This window comes from Trichoplusia ni, chromosome 15 (assembly GCF_003590095.1).
Source record: "Trichoplusia ni isolate ovarian cell line Hi5 chromosome 15, tn1, whole genome shotgun sequence".
NCBI lineage: Eukaryota > Metazoa > Arthropoda > Insecta > Lepidoptera > Noctuidae > Trichoplusia > Trichoplusia ni.
In genome coordinates, this window is record NC_039492.1 from 7,333,783 (window position 1) to 7,348,947 (window position 15,165).

At 33.5% G+C, this 15,165-nt stretch overlaps 1 protein-coding gene across 1 annotated transcript in view; it reads right to left on the bottom strand.

Moving 5' to 3' along the window:
- The window catches only part of LOC113501209 (trissin receptor-like), a 69,890-nt gene that overhangs the window by 41,573 nt on the left and 13,152 nt on the right, over positions 1–15,165 (bottom strand). The window contains exon 2 of the mRNA XM_026882278.1: positions 11,877–12,154. Within this exon, the coding sequence (XP_026738079.1) occupies positions 11,877–12,093 (217 nt within the window). The 5' untranslated portion in view covers positions 12,094–12,154. The remainder of the gene's footprint in view (positions 1–11,876; positions 12,155–15,165) is intronic.

Genomic DNA, 15,165 nt, shown 5'->3' on the forward strand with positions numbered 1-15,165 from the left:
TACAGGTATATAGGTTTTATTTTTATATTAACTTTCGTGAGGGTGATTCGTTATTCGGTTTACCCAGGTGTATTTATCGGTTTTGGGTTGGCTCCTTAACTAGTAGGTAACCGTTGCACCATTTAGTGATATGGATTTTAAATACTCAATATAGATATCCTACTAATATTATAAACGCATAAGTTTGTATGTGTAGATGCTTGTTGCTGTAAAACGGATTTAGACGGAACTTGCTAGGTACACAGATACCTAGTTTATAACATGTCAGAATTAACACAAAATATAGTTTTTATCCCGATTTTATGTTCCCGTGGGATCATTTTCAATTTGTAGCGTAGATGAAAACAAATAAACAAAGTGGGCATCGAACATAGTGACTGTAATGAAAGCAATCAATATGTAGATGTAGATTATAAACACCAAGATTGTTATCTTGCTCTCTATTTTGCTTTACATCCAACTAAAACATACTTCACGTCATAATAATATTTTGTTTCTCCTTCATTACGACAACATATTATCATCAATTTACGTACGAATACACTGTATTACGTAGTTCTGTTAATGTGCAATTCAGTACCACATGAATGCGATTGTGTGCATTAGAAACAATGCATTAGCCGCTACAGCTGTGCCAACTGTGAACATAATAGTCTTTTACTTGCGTCTGACAGATCGTCATTTATATTCAGAACAATTTATGTAATTTTACATCGAATCTCTCATGTATGTAAATATACAATGTAACTTTGACAATAATACCTGTCAAGTCATTTTCTTTTTAATTAAGGCCAACAAAATATTATTCTTATTAAAAAGTTATTTTAATTTTCACGACAAATACAATCGAGTTTCTTTGTTTAGATATTAATTTTTGTTTAATAATTTAAATATAGTTGTCGAACTTTTGAAAAGCTTTAACCAAAAGCGTTTCAATCACATCTATTGTTCGCTTCGAATTTAATTCAGCTGTACCAGATTGCAATATAAAGAGGATTCATTTAAGATTTTTGTCTGTAGTCTCTGGCGTACTAACGATGTCGCTTCAACTTTATTTAGACTGTTTGGTCTGACAAACTATTTGGGTGTGTCCATCTGTGGAAAAATACGAAGCATTGACTGAACAACTTGAAATGCGAAACATCGGAACAAAGAACTTGTACAGTCGAAGTTAATTCATGTGTTCTGTTTTTAAAAAGATAATAGGAAATCTACCAATTGATAATTACTCAGACATTTTCTAAATAATGACGTGCAATTAGAGTTTTAAATTTTAATAACCATCAGTTACATTCCCGACGTTTTGAAAATTTTATAATTAACTGAGATCTCCGTGAGCTCTTGAGGGAAGACTGAGACAGTTGTCAAAGGGAGACATCGCTCTATGGCGCGTAGCACTCCGTCTTGCTTCCACAATTGAAACCGTCCTACTTTAAATTTGACGGCAGGCGCTGTGTCAGGGAAACTGCCTTAAACAATCTTTTGACGTCAAATGTAAAATTAATTTGAAACGAGTATTGCGTTTGTTCACATATAAATAATTCAGGAGTTCATCGAATTGAATTAACGCACCCGAATCGAAAAGGAAGACTGGAAACGAAAGAAAGATGGATGATCCAATTTGTTAGGGAGGGTTTAAGTAAGGAGGTAGTAGTAATATAAATTTAAAAGATAGCCCTAGAAATTACATTGAAATGAAATTCTCAGGTACATGATATAAAGAAGGGAAAGCAAGCCTTGTCTAAACAGATTGCAAAAAAAAATTCTACTACAACTTCCACAAAACGCCATCTAGTTTCAAACTAAGCAAAGCTTGTGTTATGAGTACTAGATAACTGGTAAACATGCTTTTATATTTATAAACTAGCTGTTACCCGCGGCTTCGCCCGATACAAATAGAATATTATCCCACGAGTATATAAATTCGGAATAAAAACTTACATATGAGTTATTGAGTTATAAAGTGTGTGTGTACCAAGTTTCGTCTAAATATTTTCAGTAGGTTTTGCGTGAAAGTGGAACAACATCCATACATTGATCAATCAAATCGATTAAATCATTGAGGTGCCATATTCTCTACTTATAGCAAAAGTATACATATTCAAACTATGAAGATACAAAAAACAAGTTTCATTGAATATAAAATTTCTATTCACTCAATCAAAATCGAATGAAAATTCGATATAAAAGGCTAATTTAAGCGTAGCGTCATGAGAAAAAAAGAAACAAATAGTCCGCTCCTCTTATTGCTGGCCCTCCGACCAACAAACTCTACGGCGTATCCCGCGGGCTAAGTGTGGAGCGGGCATAAAGCGTAGCACACTATGACACTATTTTTCCTAATTTTAAGAATTATTGAACTTGTTTTTAATTACCTACCTACTACGGCTACTACCCTGTACCCCGTAGCACGTGGATGTACGAAATCTCATGGTACACAGTCAGACGTTACTTAGATATGAATAGCAGCTTTATTCTTTAAGCGGTAAAGTCGATTTTGAAATGGTAGTGTCGACATTTGAGTGTAATGGTCGATAAATTGAAAACGTTGCTCACAGGTCTCGTTAGCTCAGAGGGCGAGAGCGCCGATATTCAGGTTAAAACATCTGAGCATCGGAGGTCGGAGGTTCAAATCCTTCACGAGCCTAATTTGGACAGCCTTACATTTTGAAATTTTTTATTTTGAAATATGACAAACATTGTGCTTAATTAAAATATCTAGCTGTTGCCCGCGACTCCGCCCGCGGGGACTTCAGTTTGCAGCGTTCGGTGGTCCCCGTTTCCATGGGAACGCCGAGATAACATGTAGCCTTGAACCCCTAACTACCCAAAAACCCTTGTGCACATATTTCATTACTGTTAGCAAATAATATTTCTCCCGTAACAGCCCTTTTTTCCATTTAAAAAGTAGCCTATGTCCTTAATCAGACTATCTGTATACCAAATTTCAATGCAAACGTTTCAGTAGTATTGGCGTGGAAGCAAAACAGACGGACACTTATAATATTATAAATGCGAAAGTATCTCTGTAGAGGATAGCACATAACCATATTTAGCCTAATCACGACACCGCTTTCAATTTATTTAACGAAAAAATACTAAAATCCAAACGAGCAAGAAGAAAAGTTCATAAATATTTGTGGTATCAATCGTTTGTGAGAAGAAATATTTCTATTTATGAATGAAGTTGACGAATACCTAGTGCCTACTCCTTGTTATAATCAACGAAAACCACAGACATGTTCTCATGTCCTCCAGCAGACCTGTCAGTTCAACTTCAAGTGCTACTACTACAGTTATCCAAGCGACGACACGCTGCAACTACAAGAAGAGTACGTATATCTACATCAACAGCATTATTAAAAACTAGCTGTTCCCCGCGACTTCGTCTCCGTGGGTAGAAGATATAAGTTATGATTTATACCTGCCCTGTGTTTTTTACATTTTCCATTGTATCTTCGCTCCTATTAGTCGCAGCGTGATGGTTTATAGCCTAAAGCCTTCCTCGATGAATGGTCTATTCAACACAAAAATATTTTTTTAATTTGGACCAGTAGTTCCTGAGATTAGCGCGTTCAAACAAACAAACAAACAAACTCTAAAGCTTTATATATTAGTAAGTATAGAAGTATAGATAAATCACTATGCGAAACTATATCGCTAAAATATAGTTCAGATGTCGAACTATATTTTAGCGAAACCCCAATGGTAAAGATGGCGACAGCAGCGGTTTGTCTGTCAGTGCCATAGGAATTTAACGAAATTCTCCATAATCCGAATTTTGCGGATATATGTCGTCGACTCAAAATCAATATTTTTTATGTTTTGTTATTCATATAAGGTTTCGATCGAGTCTACCGTAGCCCTGCACGAAATTATTAATATAGATACATCGGGAATCGAATCCAAAACCTCCGGTACAGAAGTCCGGGTTATTAACCAGTATACCAAAAAGCCAGTCGAAAGTTGTTGAAATAACAAATATATTAAATTGAAGGTTAAAAACAAATCAGTATTATTACCTTTCCATAATTGGTAGGTAGCATGCCGACAGATGATTAAATTATTATTTACTTGAGTAACAAGGTCAAGGGTGGATAATTCCACTAGAATATGTTATTACTTTTCTAATATCAATTACTAATTAACTTATTCGTACAATAACCGCGATAAATCATTTTTGTTATTGAAGCTTTTCCGATAAACTTCTATTTTCGACACAATAATTTATTTTACTTTTAGAAAACGTATTTCAAAACAAAATACGAAAATGTAACAGTATTTACCTATTATCTTTAATAATATTACAAGAGTTTGCCGCTAAACGGACGTAAAGAGCCATGGGTCCAATATGAAAAATTATATCAATACGTCTTGATTTCTTGCGAACGTAATAATTTCAATAATCGGTTACTGAGGTGATAAATGAATTCCAATGGAAATAAAGACTTACTTCTTAATTTGCTATGGTACCCAGATATGCGGACATAATGTACGCTTCGCAGACACAATAGTTAAACAGTATAAAGGTTCACATAAAAATTCTAGTACAGAGAAATGGTTTAAAGGTATTTTCCTCCTGATAAAAAGATCCCTAAATGCTGATATGTCAACTCTCGGACATTTAATTTTAATGTTTGAAAAGGAAGTTACTATAAGATGAATTACCAGCCATAGGGGTCAGTTATAATTAAAGTTATAGTTTTGTTAGGATAACCTTTTGAAATAGGCTAAGTTAGCAAGTTAAAGTGTATGTACAAACAATAGTTGCAGCTATAATAACGAAGTTATAAATTAGACCTTATTATGTCTTAAATAACGGGAGTAAGAAAACGGGAATCGAGGATTCAGTATAAATAGAGTAGAGAAATAAAAAAATTATCATCCATCACATTTATGATCGTAAGAACTCTTGTTGGACCTAGTTTTTTTTATTTTTATTGCTCTGTTGTTATAGAGGCCACAAAAAAATATTATTTTGTGAAACTGCGGACTATCGGGTAGACGGACAGACAGCGGATACCTTAGCAATAATTAACTCCTTCGGTAAAAAACCCAGAAATGTGCTTTTTAAATATGTAAATTAACACATATAACTGCATGAAGTATTAGTGAATATTAGTATGAATACAAAGAAGGAAACCCAGTCATTTTGAAAGGCTTACCTGCACATGGACACAGGCCTAAAAGGGCATATAAGGAAAGTACAAACTCGTAATGTGCTTTCCACTCAAGTCAAGTGAGTTTTCTATCCTCCAAATCAACATTTTAGTTAGCGTTGAAATTGTGCAATATTTTTTTTAATTTGGTACATTAACATATCATATTATTTTAATGTATATAAAAATATAAATGTTTGCTCTGATATTTAGACTATTGTTACGAAAAATGAAAAATATGTATAGTGAGAAGTATTTCAAAAAAATAAGAATTTTGATGCATTGAAAAAAAAAACCGGCCAAGTGCGAGTCGGACTCGCGCACCGAGGGTTCCGTACAAACCTGCAAGGTTTACAAAGTTCGTTCATTACGACAATCGAGTCATATAAATATATATGACTCGATTGTAAAACGTTGCTTCATGCCAAATTTCAAGATTCTAGGTCGACTGGAAGTACCCTTTAGGTTTTGATTCCCTTGCGAGTACTCGCGCGTTTCAAAATATGCAGCTTAAATTGCTGTTTCTTTTGATTGCGTTGACATAGAAGTTTGATTTTGTTACAGCTTAAAGGTATTATAGACCTGAGTATTTGGTATGAATTTCAATTTAATACCTCTACGCGTTTATGAGAAAATAGGTAGTAAGTTTAAAATTATTAAAAAAAAAATTATTATGTGATGTAACTAAAAATTTAAGGTTTTCGGAATTTTTCCTTTATGTGTGCTATAAAACGTTGCTTCGTGCCAAATTTCAAGATTCTAGGTCGACTGGAAGTACCCTTTAGGTTTTGATTCCCTTGCGAGTACTCGCGCGTTTCAAAATATGCAGCTTAAATTGCTGTTTCTTTTGATTGCGTTGACATAGAAGTTTGATTTTGTTACAGCTTAAAGGTATTATAGACCTGAGTATTTGGTATGAATTTCAATTTAATACCTCTACGCGTTTATGAGAAAATAGGTAGTAAGTTTAAAATTATTAAAAAAAAAATTATTATGTGATGTAACTAAAAATTTAAGGTTTTCGGAATTTTTCCTTTATGTGTGCTATAAAACGTTGCTTCGTGCCAAATTTCAAGATTCTAGGTCGACTGGAAGTACCCTTTAGGTTTTGATTCCCTTGCGAGTACTTGCGAGTTTCAAAATATGCAGCTTAAATTGCTGTTTCTTTTGATTGCGTTGACATAGAAGTTTGATTTTGTTACAGCTTAAAGGTATTATAGACCTGAGTATTTGGTATGAATTTCAATTTAATACCTCTACGCGTTTATGAGGAAATAGGTAGTAAGTTTAAAATTATTAAAAAAAAAAATATTATGTGATGTAACTAAAAATTTATGGTTTTTGTAATTTTTCCTTTATCTATGGTATAAGACGTTGCTTCGTACCAAATTTCAAGATTCTGAGTTCACGGGAAGCACCCTGTAGGTTTTGATTCCCTTGCAAGTGTCGAAAATTTGCGGCATAAACGGCTGTATCTTTTGATTGCGTTGCCTTAGAAGTTTGATTTTTTCACAGCTTCAAGGGACAGTAGACCTGAGTAATTGATATAAATTTCAGCTTCATACCTCCACGCGTTCCCGAGAAAAAGGGTCTTGACAGACGGACGGACGGACGGACGGATAGACGGACGGACAGACGGACAACAAAGTGATCCTATAAGGGTTCCGTTTTTTCCTTTTGAGGTACGGAACCCTTATATATATTACCCATTTGCTAAAAGAAAGTACTTTCATCAGAATATAATTTTGAGTGTTTCTGTCATAAGTTATATTTAAGTAGGTAAAGCACCTACACAAAGAAAAGTTTACTAAGAAGTTTGACAATATAAGATCTAAACATGGTACTTATTTATACTTATTAAATACCCAGAATAACACGCGAGTAGATGGATCTAAAGTTTTCTGAATATTGTGTACAACTATTTATTTTTGGCTTGGCTAAAATTAGATTTAGGTAACAAGTCTCTTTTGAATCCATGTTTTATTCTAACGCGGTTGGTTCACTAACACAAGGGCTCTTATAAAGCAGTTGTTATTATTAGATACTAGTGATTGTTCAAGGCTTCGCCCGCTTTAACAAAATCCAATGCATGCACATACACACAAACTCACATGCTTTCGCATTCATAACTTTAGTTACTTTTAAGGTAAATCATCAATTTAGTACAATGCTCAACAAAACAACATGGAGATAGTTATGTCCTAATATTGTCTTAAATTATATCATTTCAAAATGAATACATTTGTATAACACAAATGATTAAAGTATTATTTTTGAAAGGCAACATTAAAAACCACTCAATCGTGCGGCGCCCGTGCAAATAGAGACTATGGTACAAGTTTTGAAGTTAATGCAACGAGAATTTTCAAGAGCCAGTTAACAGCTGTTGGCGGCGATGTCTTAGATAACTGCTAGTGCTTTTGTACTATTAGAACCGTGGGCACTAAGGTACCATCTGCATATAAATCAGTTGCGGTCTCTCTGAGTGGAAAGCAGAGAGCAGTTTGCACTGTAATGGAAAACTGCGCAACTAGCTTCGTCGTAACGAGAACTTTGGTGATTCCGTTAATTTTATTACTAGTACAATTTAATTTATGAAAATGAAAAGCATTTGTTTCAACTTTCCTATTTTGTTTCCGTCGGCTCTGATACGAAAACCTGTGCGCAGAGTTCTACTAAATCCAATACCTAGATTTCTCTTTGCTTTTTCCTTGGTTTCGTATGGTTGATAAACAGAACCGTGTCAAAGTTTTAAACCGCCGGTACACCTCTGCTTATTACACCCTTGATAAAATCTCAGATATACTGGTTTCCTCACAACGTTTTCCTTATTATTTTTCAGCACATGAAAATTACATTTACTTCGCACATGAATTCGAAAATACTTTGTTAGGTACAGAGGTTTTAACCTATAAATTCGACTCGGCTATCACTGCATAACTGTGCTACTTTAATTAATTATTGTATCTAACGAGACGAACTTTAAATGAAAAAAGAAGCAATACAAAAACTAACCGTGCCTGGAACTGACTTCAACCTAGTTATCAGATTACATTCATTCCAATAAATATACCCAACATTTTATCTATTATTTCATAGTAAACCAGCGGTACTCTACACGAGTCACCTCATACAAAACTGCACCTTATCTTGATAGGCAATAAGTGCATAATATAACTAAATACTTAATATGTCCTGATATTAGATGCTACACATGAATTGCCTTTACAGGTGAACCGTGACACACCAATATAATATTAGTCGATTATGCCATATCATCTACGTGCCCAATAAACATGTCAACTGCGTAATTGTTCATAACGATTATTGAAGCCAGTGAAAGTCATTTCACGTGTATTATTTTCGAGAAACGTCGATTTACATATACTTATCATATCATAAAAAGTAAGACGATATTGGCTTTTTCGCGAAGGTAATAATAAGAATAATTGACAGCTGACACATAACACAGTCGTCTGTAACTTGGACCTGTGATCAGATGTGAGCTTCTAAAAGGACCAGGTTCCTTTCATTGAATTCTTGTGGATTTAAAGAGAGACAATGGTAATTGTCTTTTCAAAGTGATGGTTTTGAAGGTAACGGTACCAAAAATCGAGATCGTATACTTTTCACACTTCTTAGCATTAAATCCTTCTATTAAAATTGATATTTTAACGAACGACGAAAAACCGTTTCTCCTTTTTTAATACGTTTTTATCGGCCTTTGTAGATTTTTACTTTTTATATCTGCCTATTTACAAATATTTTTGTAATATTTATAATTTATAAACGTAGACAATTCAAACGTTTTTCATGTTAACAATACAAAATAAAAACAAAAATGTAATCTCGATACCAGTGTTCATCCCTTAATTAGCTTTCATACAGCAATTTCCTCGATTTACACATGTTTGTTAAAAAAAAGGCAAAACGGTTTGTTTGGGCCACTTTGGTTCATACTAACTTTGGTAAATAAAAAAATAAATGATCGTTATATAAGTTATAAGCCGAAATATATTTTTCAGTTTTGTACTAAAGACATCATCTTAAAGAAAGTTGCGTAACAATTTATCCAAAATATAAAACAAATATCAATCAATTCAACTTTTTAAGTGCTACGTCACCTCAGTCTCCCATAGCGGTCAAATTTGTAACAACCGTTTTTTTGCATCAAGGGATAAATATAACGTAACAGAATGTTTAAAGACAGTTACAAGGCAATATTATAAAAACATATTTTAAGGCCCTATAATAAGTCTTTCACATCTAGAAGGAAAATCCATAGAGATTCGCACACGTACCCGCTATGCAGTCGACTTCTTTATTTTGTTTGGCACAGTTTCCACGTAAACCACAGCAGAGTAACTGGCTACCACGTAACGTCATACCTTTTTATAAAGAAAACCAAACATTGTCTCTCCCTGGAAAGTTTTCTTCATAAATTATGACTTCGTAAACATTCAAAACAGCAGTTTTTGTGGAAAAATGATTATAAAACTTTTCTACGAAAACGGAAGCTTGCTTGTTAGTTTTTCTAAGTAAAAATTATGCTAAAAAATTTTTCGTATTCACTTACAAATATAAGGTACATCATAATTATATTAATGAATAGTTTAGAGGTATAACAAGCGTTATCTGAAGTCTCGAAATGGTTGGAATCGAACCCGACCCACTATCTCCGGTATATTGTATGTCTCAAAAATAATAATATTGACAGATCCTTTACAAAAATCTCATGTAAAGTCATTGATAAACAATTTGTTCTAAAAATAGTTTCAATGCGTGTGATGTGCCCTAGAATAGATTGAACAGTATTACATTAGAACGAAGTTATCGGAACAGATGTTTCTTCTCATAGATCTCGCCAGCACGTGACAATTTGTCGACTGATAAAAACGTTGTGAAGAATGTAGTACAAAAAGTTAAAATAGGAATATAGTTCTTAATAATATGGAGAATAGAATAGTGAATTGATTGTGGCTACATTAGTTTTATTTGACTTATTTAACTTTAATAAGTCGCTTCGTCATAATTAAGGGTTCTTGTTGATTCTGATATCAGTCGAGCGCTCTCGAAAATATGTGTAAGTAAACCTCCTTAAAAATAATTTACCAAAAGTAAAATGAGGTTTTAATAACTTAATTCGATTTTCGTATGAGAAAAATCAGCTGAGAGCGTGTTTGCATGAATAGATTTTTTCTTAGAGATCTTTTAAGCACAAAGAGATCACACATCTGCTTCGATCCTTGACATTCAAATTCAATTTTCTACCATCAAGTTAAGTAAACATGTAAAGGACTCTTACTAGGTCAGACCAAAATATGACTACGATTTTCTTAATAATATAAGTTAATTTAATACCGAACCGAAAAAAAAAATTAATAACAAAAATTGTTTAGCTCAAGTCAAAGTTACAAAAAGGCCAGCATTTTACATTTAAGTAAGAGAATATTTCGTAGCGAGTTTCAAACGCTGAAAGAACGCAATAATATCAAGAAAGTTTTAAAAAGTAATCAATTATGGTAACAAAAAGAGTAGGTTTCTCAGATACTCGTAGAAATTGGACGAAGACAGCGTGATTCTGTAATTTATATTATAGAAACTGAAGATATTTCGGTGTACCGCGCTTTCGTAGGGAAGCTTTGACATTTCAAGCAACTTTATTTCAAAACGATAAGGTTTTTATAGTACGCATTTATGGATAAATGTAATCGAATATTTGTAAGGAAGGTAAATTATACCACAATATCAGGGAAGAAAACTTTCGTTAAAATATTAATCGAAACGAAAATCCTTTCCGTCAAACTTTCGCTATCTATAGACCAGTAAACATACATAAAACATGACATTAAATTAGTGTATACATAAACTTTTTAGTCATACTTTTTTGCTTATTTATGTACACTAGGTACAAATATTTATAGATAACACAAATATTTAGTTTAGATCAAAGTCGCGACAAGTGGGGATTTTTGTTACTCTTTCACGCAAAAACCACTGAACCGATTTAGACGAAACTTGGTACCCAGATAGTTCATAACCAAGATTAACACAGAATAGTTCTTATCCAGATTTTGTGTTAGCGAGGAATCATTTTCCATTTCCAACCAGAGGGCCCGCGGGAAACAGAAAACCACATCAACATTTTTACTTGATTGTGAACCTTTTTTAAGTTCGAACCACACACAAACAAACGTAGGTTCAAGATTATGTTGACATTCAATTTAAAATATGAAGAATAAATATCATTCCATTGTAAACTCACTTTCATATTTTTTCTTTTGTTTATTTGAAATAAGTAGAAATGAAAATAATAAAAGAAGCCTCAGGCATGGCGTAGAATTCAAATCGTTAAAATTTTCAAGTTGAGGTATTCAAATTCAACAGGCCTCGCTTTTTTATCGTACATTCCAAATAAATATCAAGAGAAGAAACAAGAATTTATGAAACTTCGAACTTATTGAACCATAATAAATCAAATAAAGTAGTTTTGAAGTTTACATTCTGTTTAACACATTGAGCAAACAAATTAGTCTCATATTAAGGGTAAGGCGCTACCATACATCATTAATCTGCTTATTATTTTAACTTTCCGTAGGAAGTCGGTATTTTACCTACAATAATAATATGTTGATTTATTATATTCCACCAAAGAGGTGGGATACCTCTGTAATTCTCGAAACTCTGCTAATATTTTATAAATAGTGTTGTACTCACCGAAAAAACAGCAACAGAACACGATCGTATACAAAGTGATGAATATGGCTCTAACATCCGTTCTATCAAATATGTACTCGTCATCGCTGGACGAGTACACAGATTGGTTCACTTTCGACACGTTGACGGCTCCTTCCAGCGGCTCCGTCTTATTGTAAGCCCCCCATACATTGTTCTGTTTCAAATCGTTGCTGACAAACAACTTGATGCCGTGCATATTTTCAGATACTCGATCACGGCTCGTTGTTTGTAATACAGCGCGCTTTGTCGCCCATTTTCTGTAACAATATTATCTGCATTCAATTTTCTCTGAGTAATCAAGAGTAAAGAACGAAAATACATTTTTTAACATCTGGTATATAATCATAACAATTATAAATAATTGAGGAAGAAACGTTGTCGTAAACAGGTGTGTACTTGTATTCATTGTAAAAGCCACGTGGAAGTTATTTGCGTTTTTCAATTTTCCAATACATTTATCTTGAGTCTGCTGAAAGAAATATCTGTTAGAGCAACTGACACAATTTATGCCAACTTTTACAGACTTTTAAGCTACGTAGGAGAAATGATGTGAAACGGGTTTCGATTAATAGTCAGACAATAGACTTGTTTAGATCGTCTTACGCTGGTCAAGTGTTCACAAGCAATAATAAGGCTCTTTGATTCCTTGATAGCATATTTACAGATTTCTTCTGTCACTGAATAACGGCTTAATTTGAAACCATTACTGACTTAGGTACATTTCATCTTATTTCTTATAGTAATTTATAGATTTATAGAGATAGTCTCTATAGCTAACATTCTTTTCAAAGCAAAAATCATGAACTGTTACTGAAAATAATAGCGTTTTTGTTTTTTTGCTGTCTTTAACTTTGCTCTCCTAACAAATCCTCTAAAATGTGGAAAACGGGTGAGTTTCTAAAACGCAGACAGCCTTTAAAATGTCAAAACGTGGGCGTGCCTTTCGAACGCAATATCAAAAAATGCACTTAAAGTGAATAAAACTCTTTTTTCATTTTCAGTTACTAAGGATCAATTTAGTCCAGCGCAGAGTGAAAGACTATCAAAGCGTTAATTGGGATTTTTCCTGTCAGAAAACATAACTACGATGCACAAATAAGAGCTTTACGTGGTTTTGTTAAGGATAAATTTGCTATATTAATTGCAGATCGCTGCTTTGTGTTTTGAGTCAGCGCTACAATAACTTTACAACATAATATTCTTAAAACGTACTCTTGATTTTAATGTCTTGCCCAGGTAACATTTTCTGAGATAACAAATGCGTGTCATGATTCTAAGTTATTAAAGTTACGCTAAATAAAGTGTAATTCAGAAAAATTACACTCATTTACCTGTGTTAAGTGAACATTTTAATATACTTAGTACTACTTCGTAATTTTGCACCTTTTTTAGAATTACTTTTTGGTATTTGACAAAAAAATCGAAAAATCCTGTCAGATAGATTAAAAAAAATCGCAAATGAAAATGAAAATGATAATGGTGGAATAAAATGGTTGAAATCACGTGTGACGTCACTTATCAGTCAGCTTTTTACTGACGAGTAACGTTATTAGCCCCCACTTCACCGTTTCATCCATACGTTTAACGACATTTGAAGCGTTGTAGCTTCGTACCTATTATTTAGGTGATTTAAAGAATAAGCGAGTACAATATGCTTTCAAACCAACCTGAACCTAGATTTTTAGTAAAATACCCCATTTTGTACAGCAGGTGGAATTTCTATGTCAACAAATGCGATAAATTGGAGTAACATGAAAATAATATATTATTGTGTTTCGTTCCACATCGCGGTTGTGAGCGGTCGGATTACGAGTGTTCGAGCAGATGCGCTTTCAGAATTTAGTTTATTGAAAAATTGTACGAGTAGTATAGTGGACGGGAATTTTTAATACAATAAAGAAGGGATTATATACGGGTTATATAAACAGGTAAATCATGTTATGAAAATGGATCAAACATTTCTAACCATATCGATTGAAACTAAATATGTGTGTAATAAAATAAAATGTAATTTAGGTATTAAAACGTTTAGAATGCGATGACATTTGCTTGGCCGATTAAGTTTCAGTTTTAATAAGTTCGTTGATTTCTTTTGTATGCTTGTGCAGAAGTATGTTATTTTTAGATACTTTAAGAAAAGTTATTTCTTAAAATATCAAATTTAGATTGAATTCCCTTGGCTATCTAAAAATGATATTAAATATGCATTATGCGAAAATATATCAGAAATCAAATGAGCGTCAATCAAAGTAAGCTTCTAAAGCTTTTATAAACCTTGTAAACATATGAAATCCATTTTAATATTCTATTGCGTTCATAAATAGAAATCTGCATGTCTTGTCATGTTGAACAGACTCTTCTCACGCGTTCATGTAAGATACAGGCAGTATTTACGAGCGTTTGCCGTCACCCCTGCGTGTATCTCTAACAGGATATAGTGAGCCCAGCGACGCGAGCGAGCAGCCTCGTCTCACAGAAACACATTAAGTTTAAGATCGTTTGAACTGACAAATTGCCATCCCATCGCCCTACAGCTCTTTGGAATACCTACCATTATCAATGAAAAAGAACTGTGAGAAAATACAAGCAGCTGTTATCTTGTGTTCTCTTTTATTGGTCCCTTGGGATCGTAAGGAGGTTTTATGTTTTGAGACAATCTGGCTGCTAAGTGTTTTCCGATCTTTCTTAACGCCGTGAAGTTTTATATACTGACTATTGATCCGGGGTTGTTTTTTTTTAAATTGCCTCCTACTGTTTGAAAAGCTTCAATTGTTTCAGGAAAACATAAGTTAACTTGAAAAGCAAACAACTCAACAATGATTTGAAAATTCCTCACCTACGTTTGAAGCTAGATTTATTGTTTCCATTTGGTTTTTTCTCTGCAATTTTAAAATACAGCGAAATTTCCTCGCCAATCCGGCAATAAGATATTCGCAGCGTCGGAAATTTATTAAAAATTCAGCTGTATCTGTAAGTATCTCGAAAAAGAAGTTGATCCCAATTCTGCTGAAGATTTGAATACGAAAATAATATCTGTTAAACTGGCGCAACGTCAGCTTACGACTGACCTCAAGCTTGGCAAGAGTTTATGAATCGCTTTGAACGAAACAAATTGTGTTACAGTTTTATTCTTAGCTTGGACTAGGACTTAGCTTGTGAAGTAGGTAGTTAAAGATACTTCTGACACAAAAAAATTATAGAAATGACCCGTTTGACCATATAGTCAAAAATGGTCTTTCATATTCATCACTTCTGAATTCAAAATCCT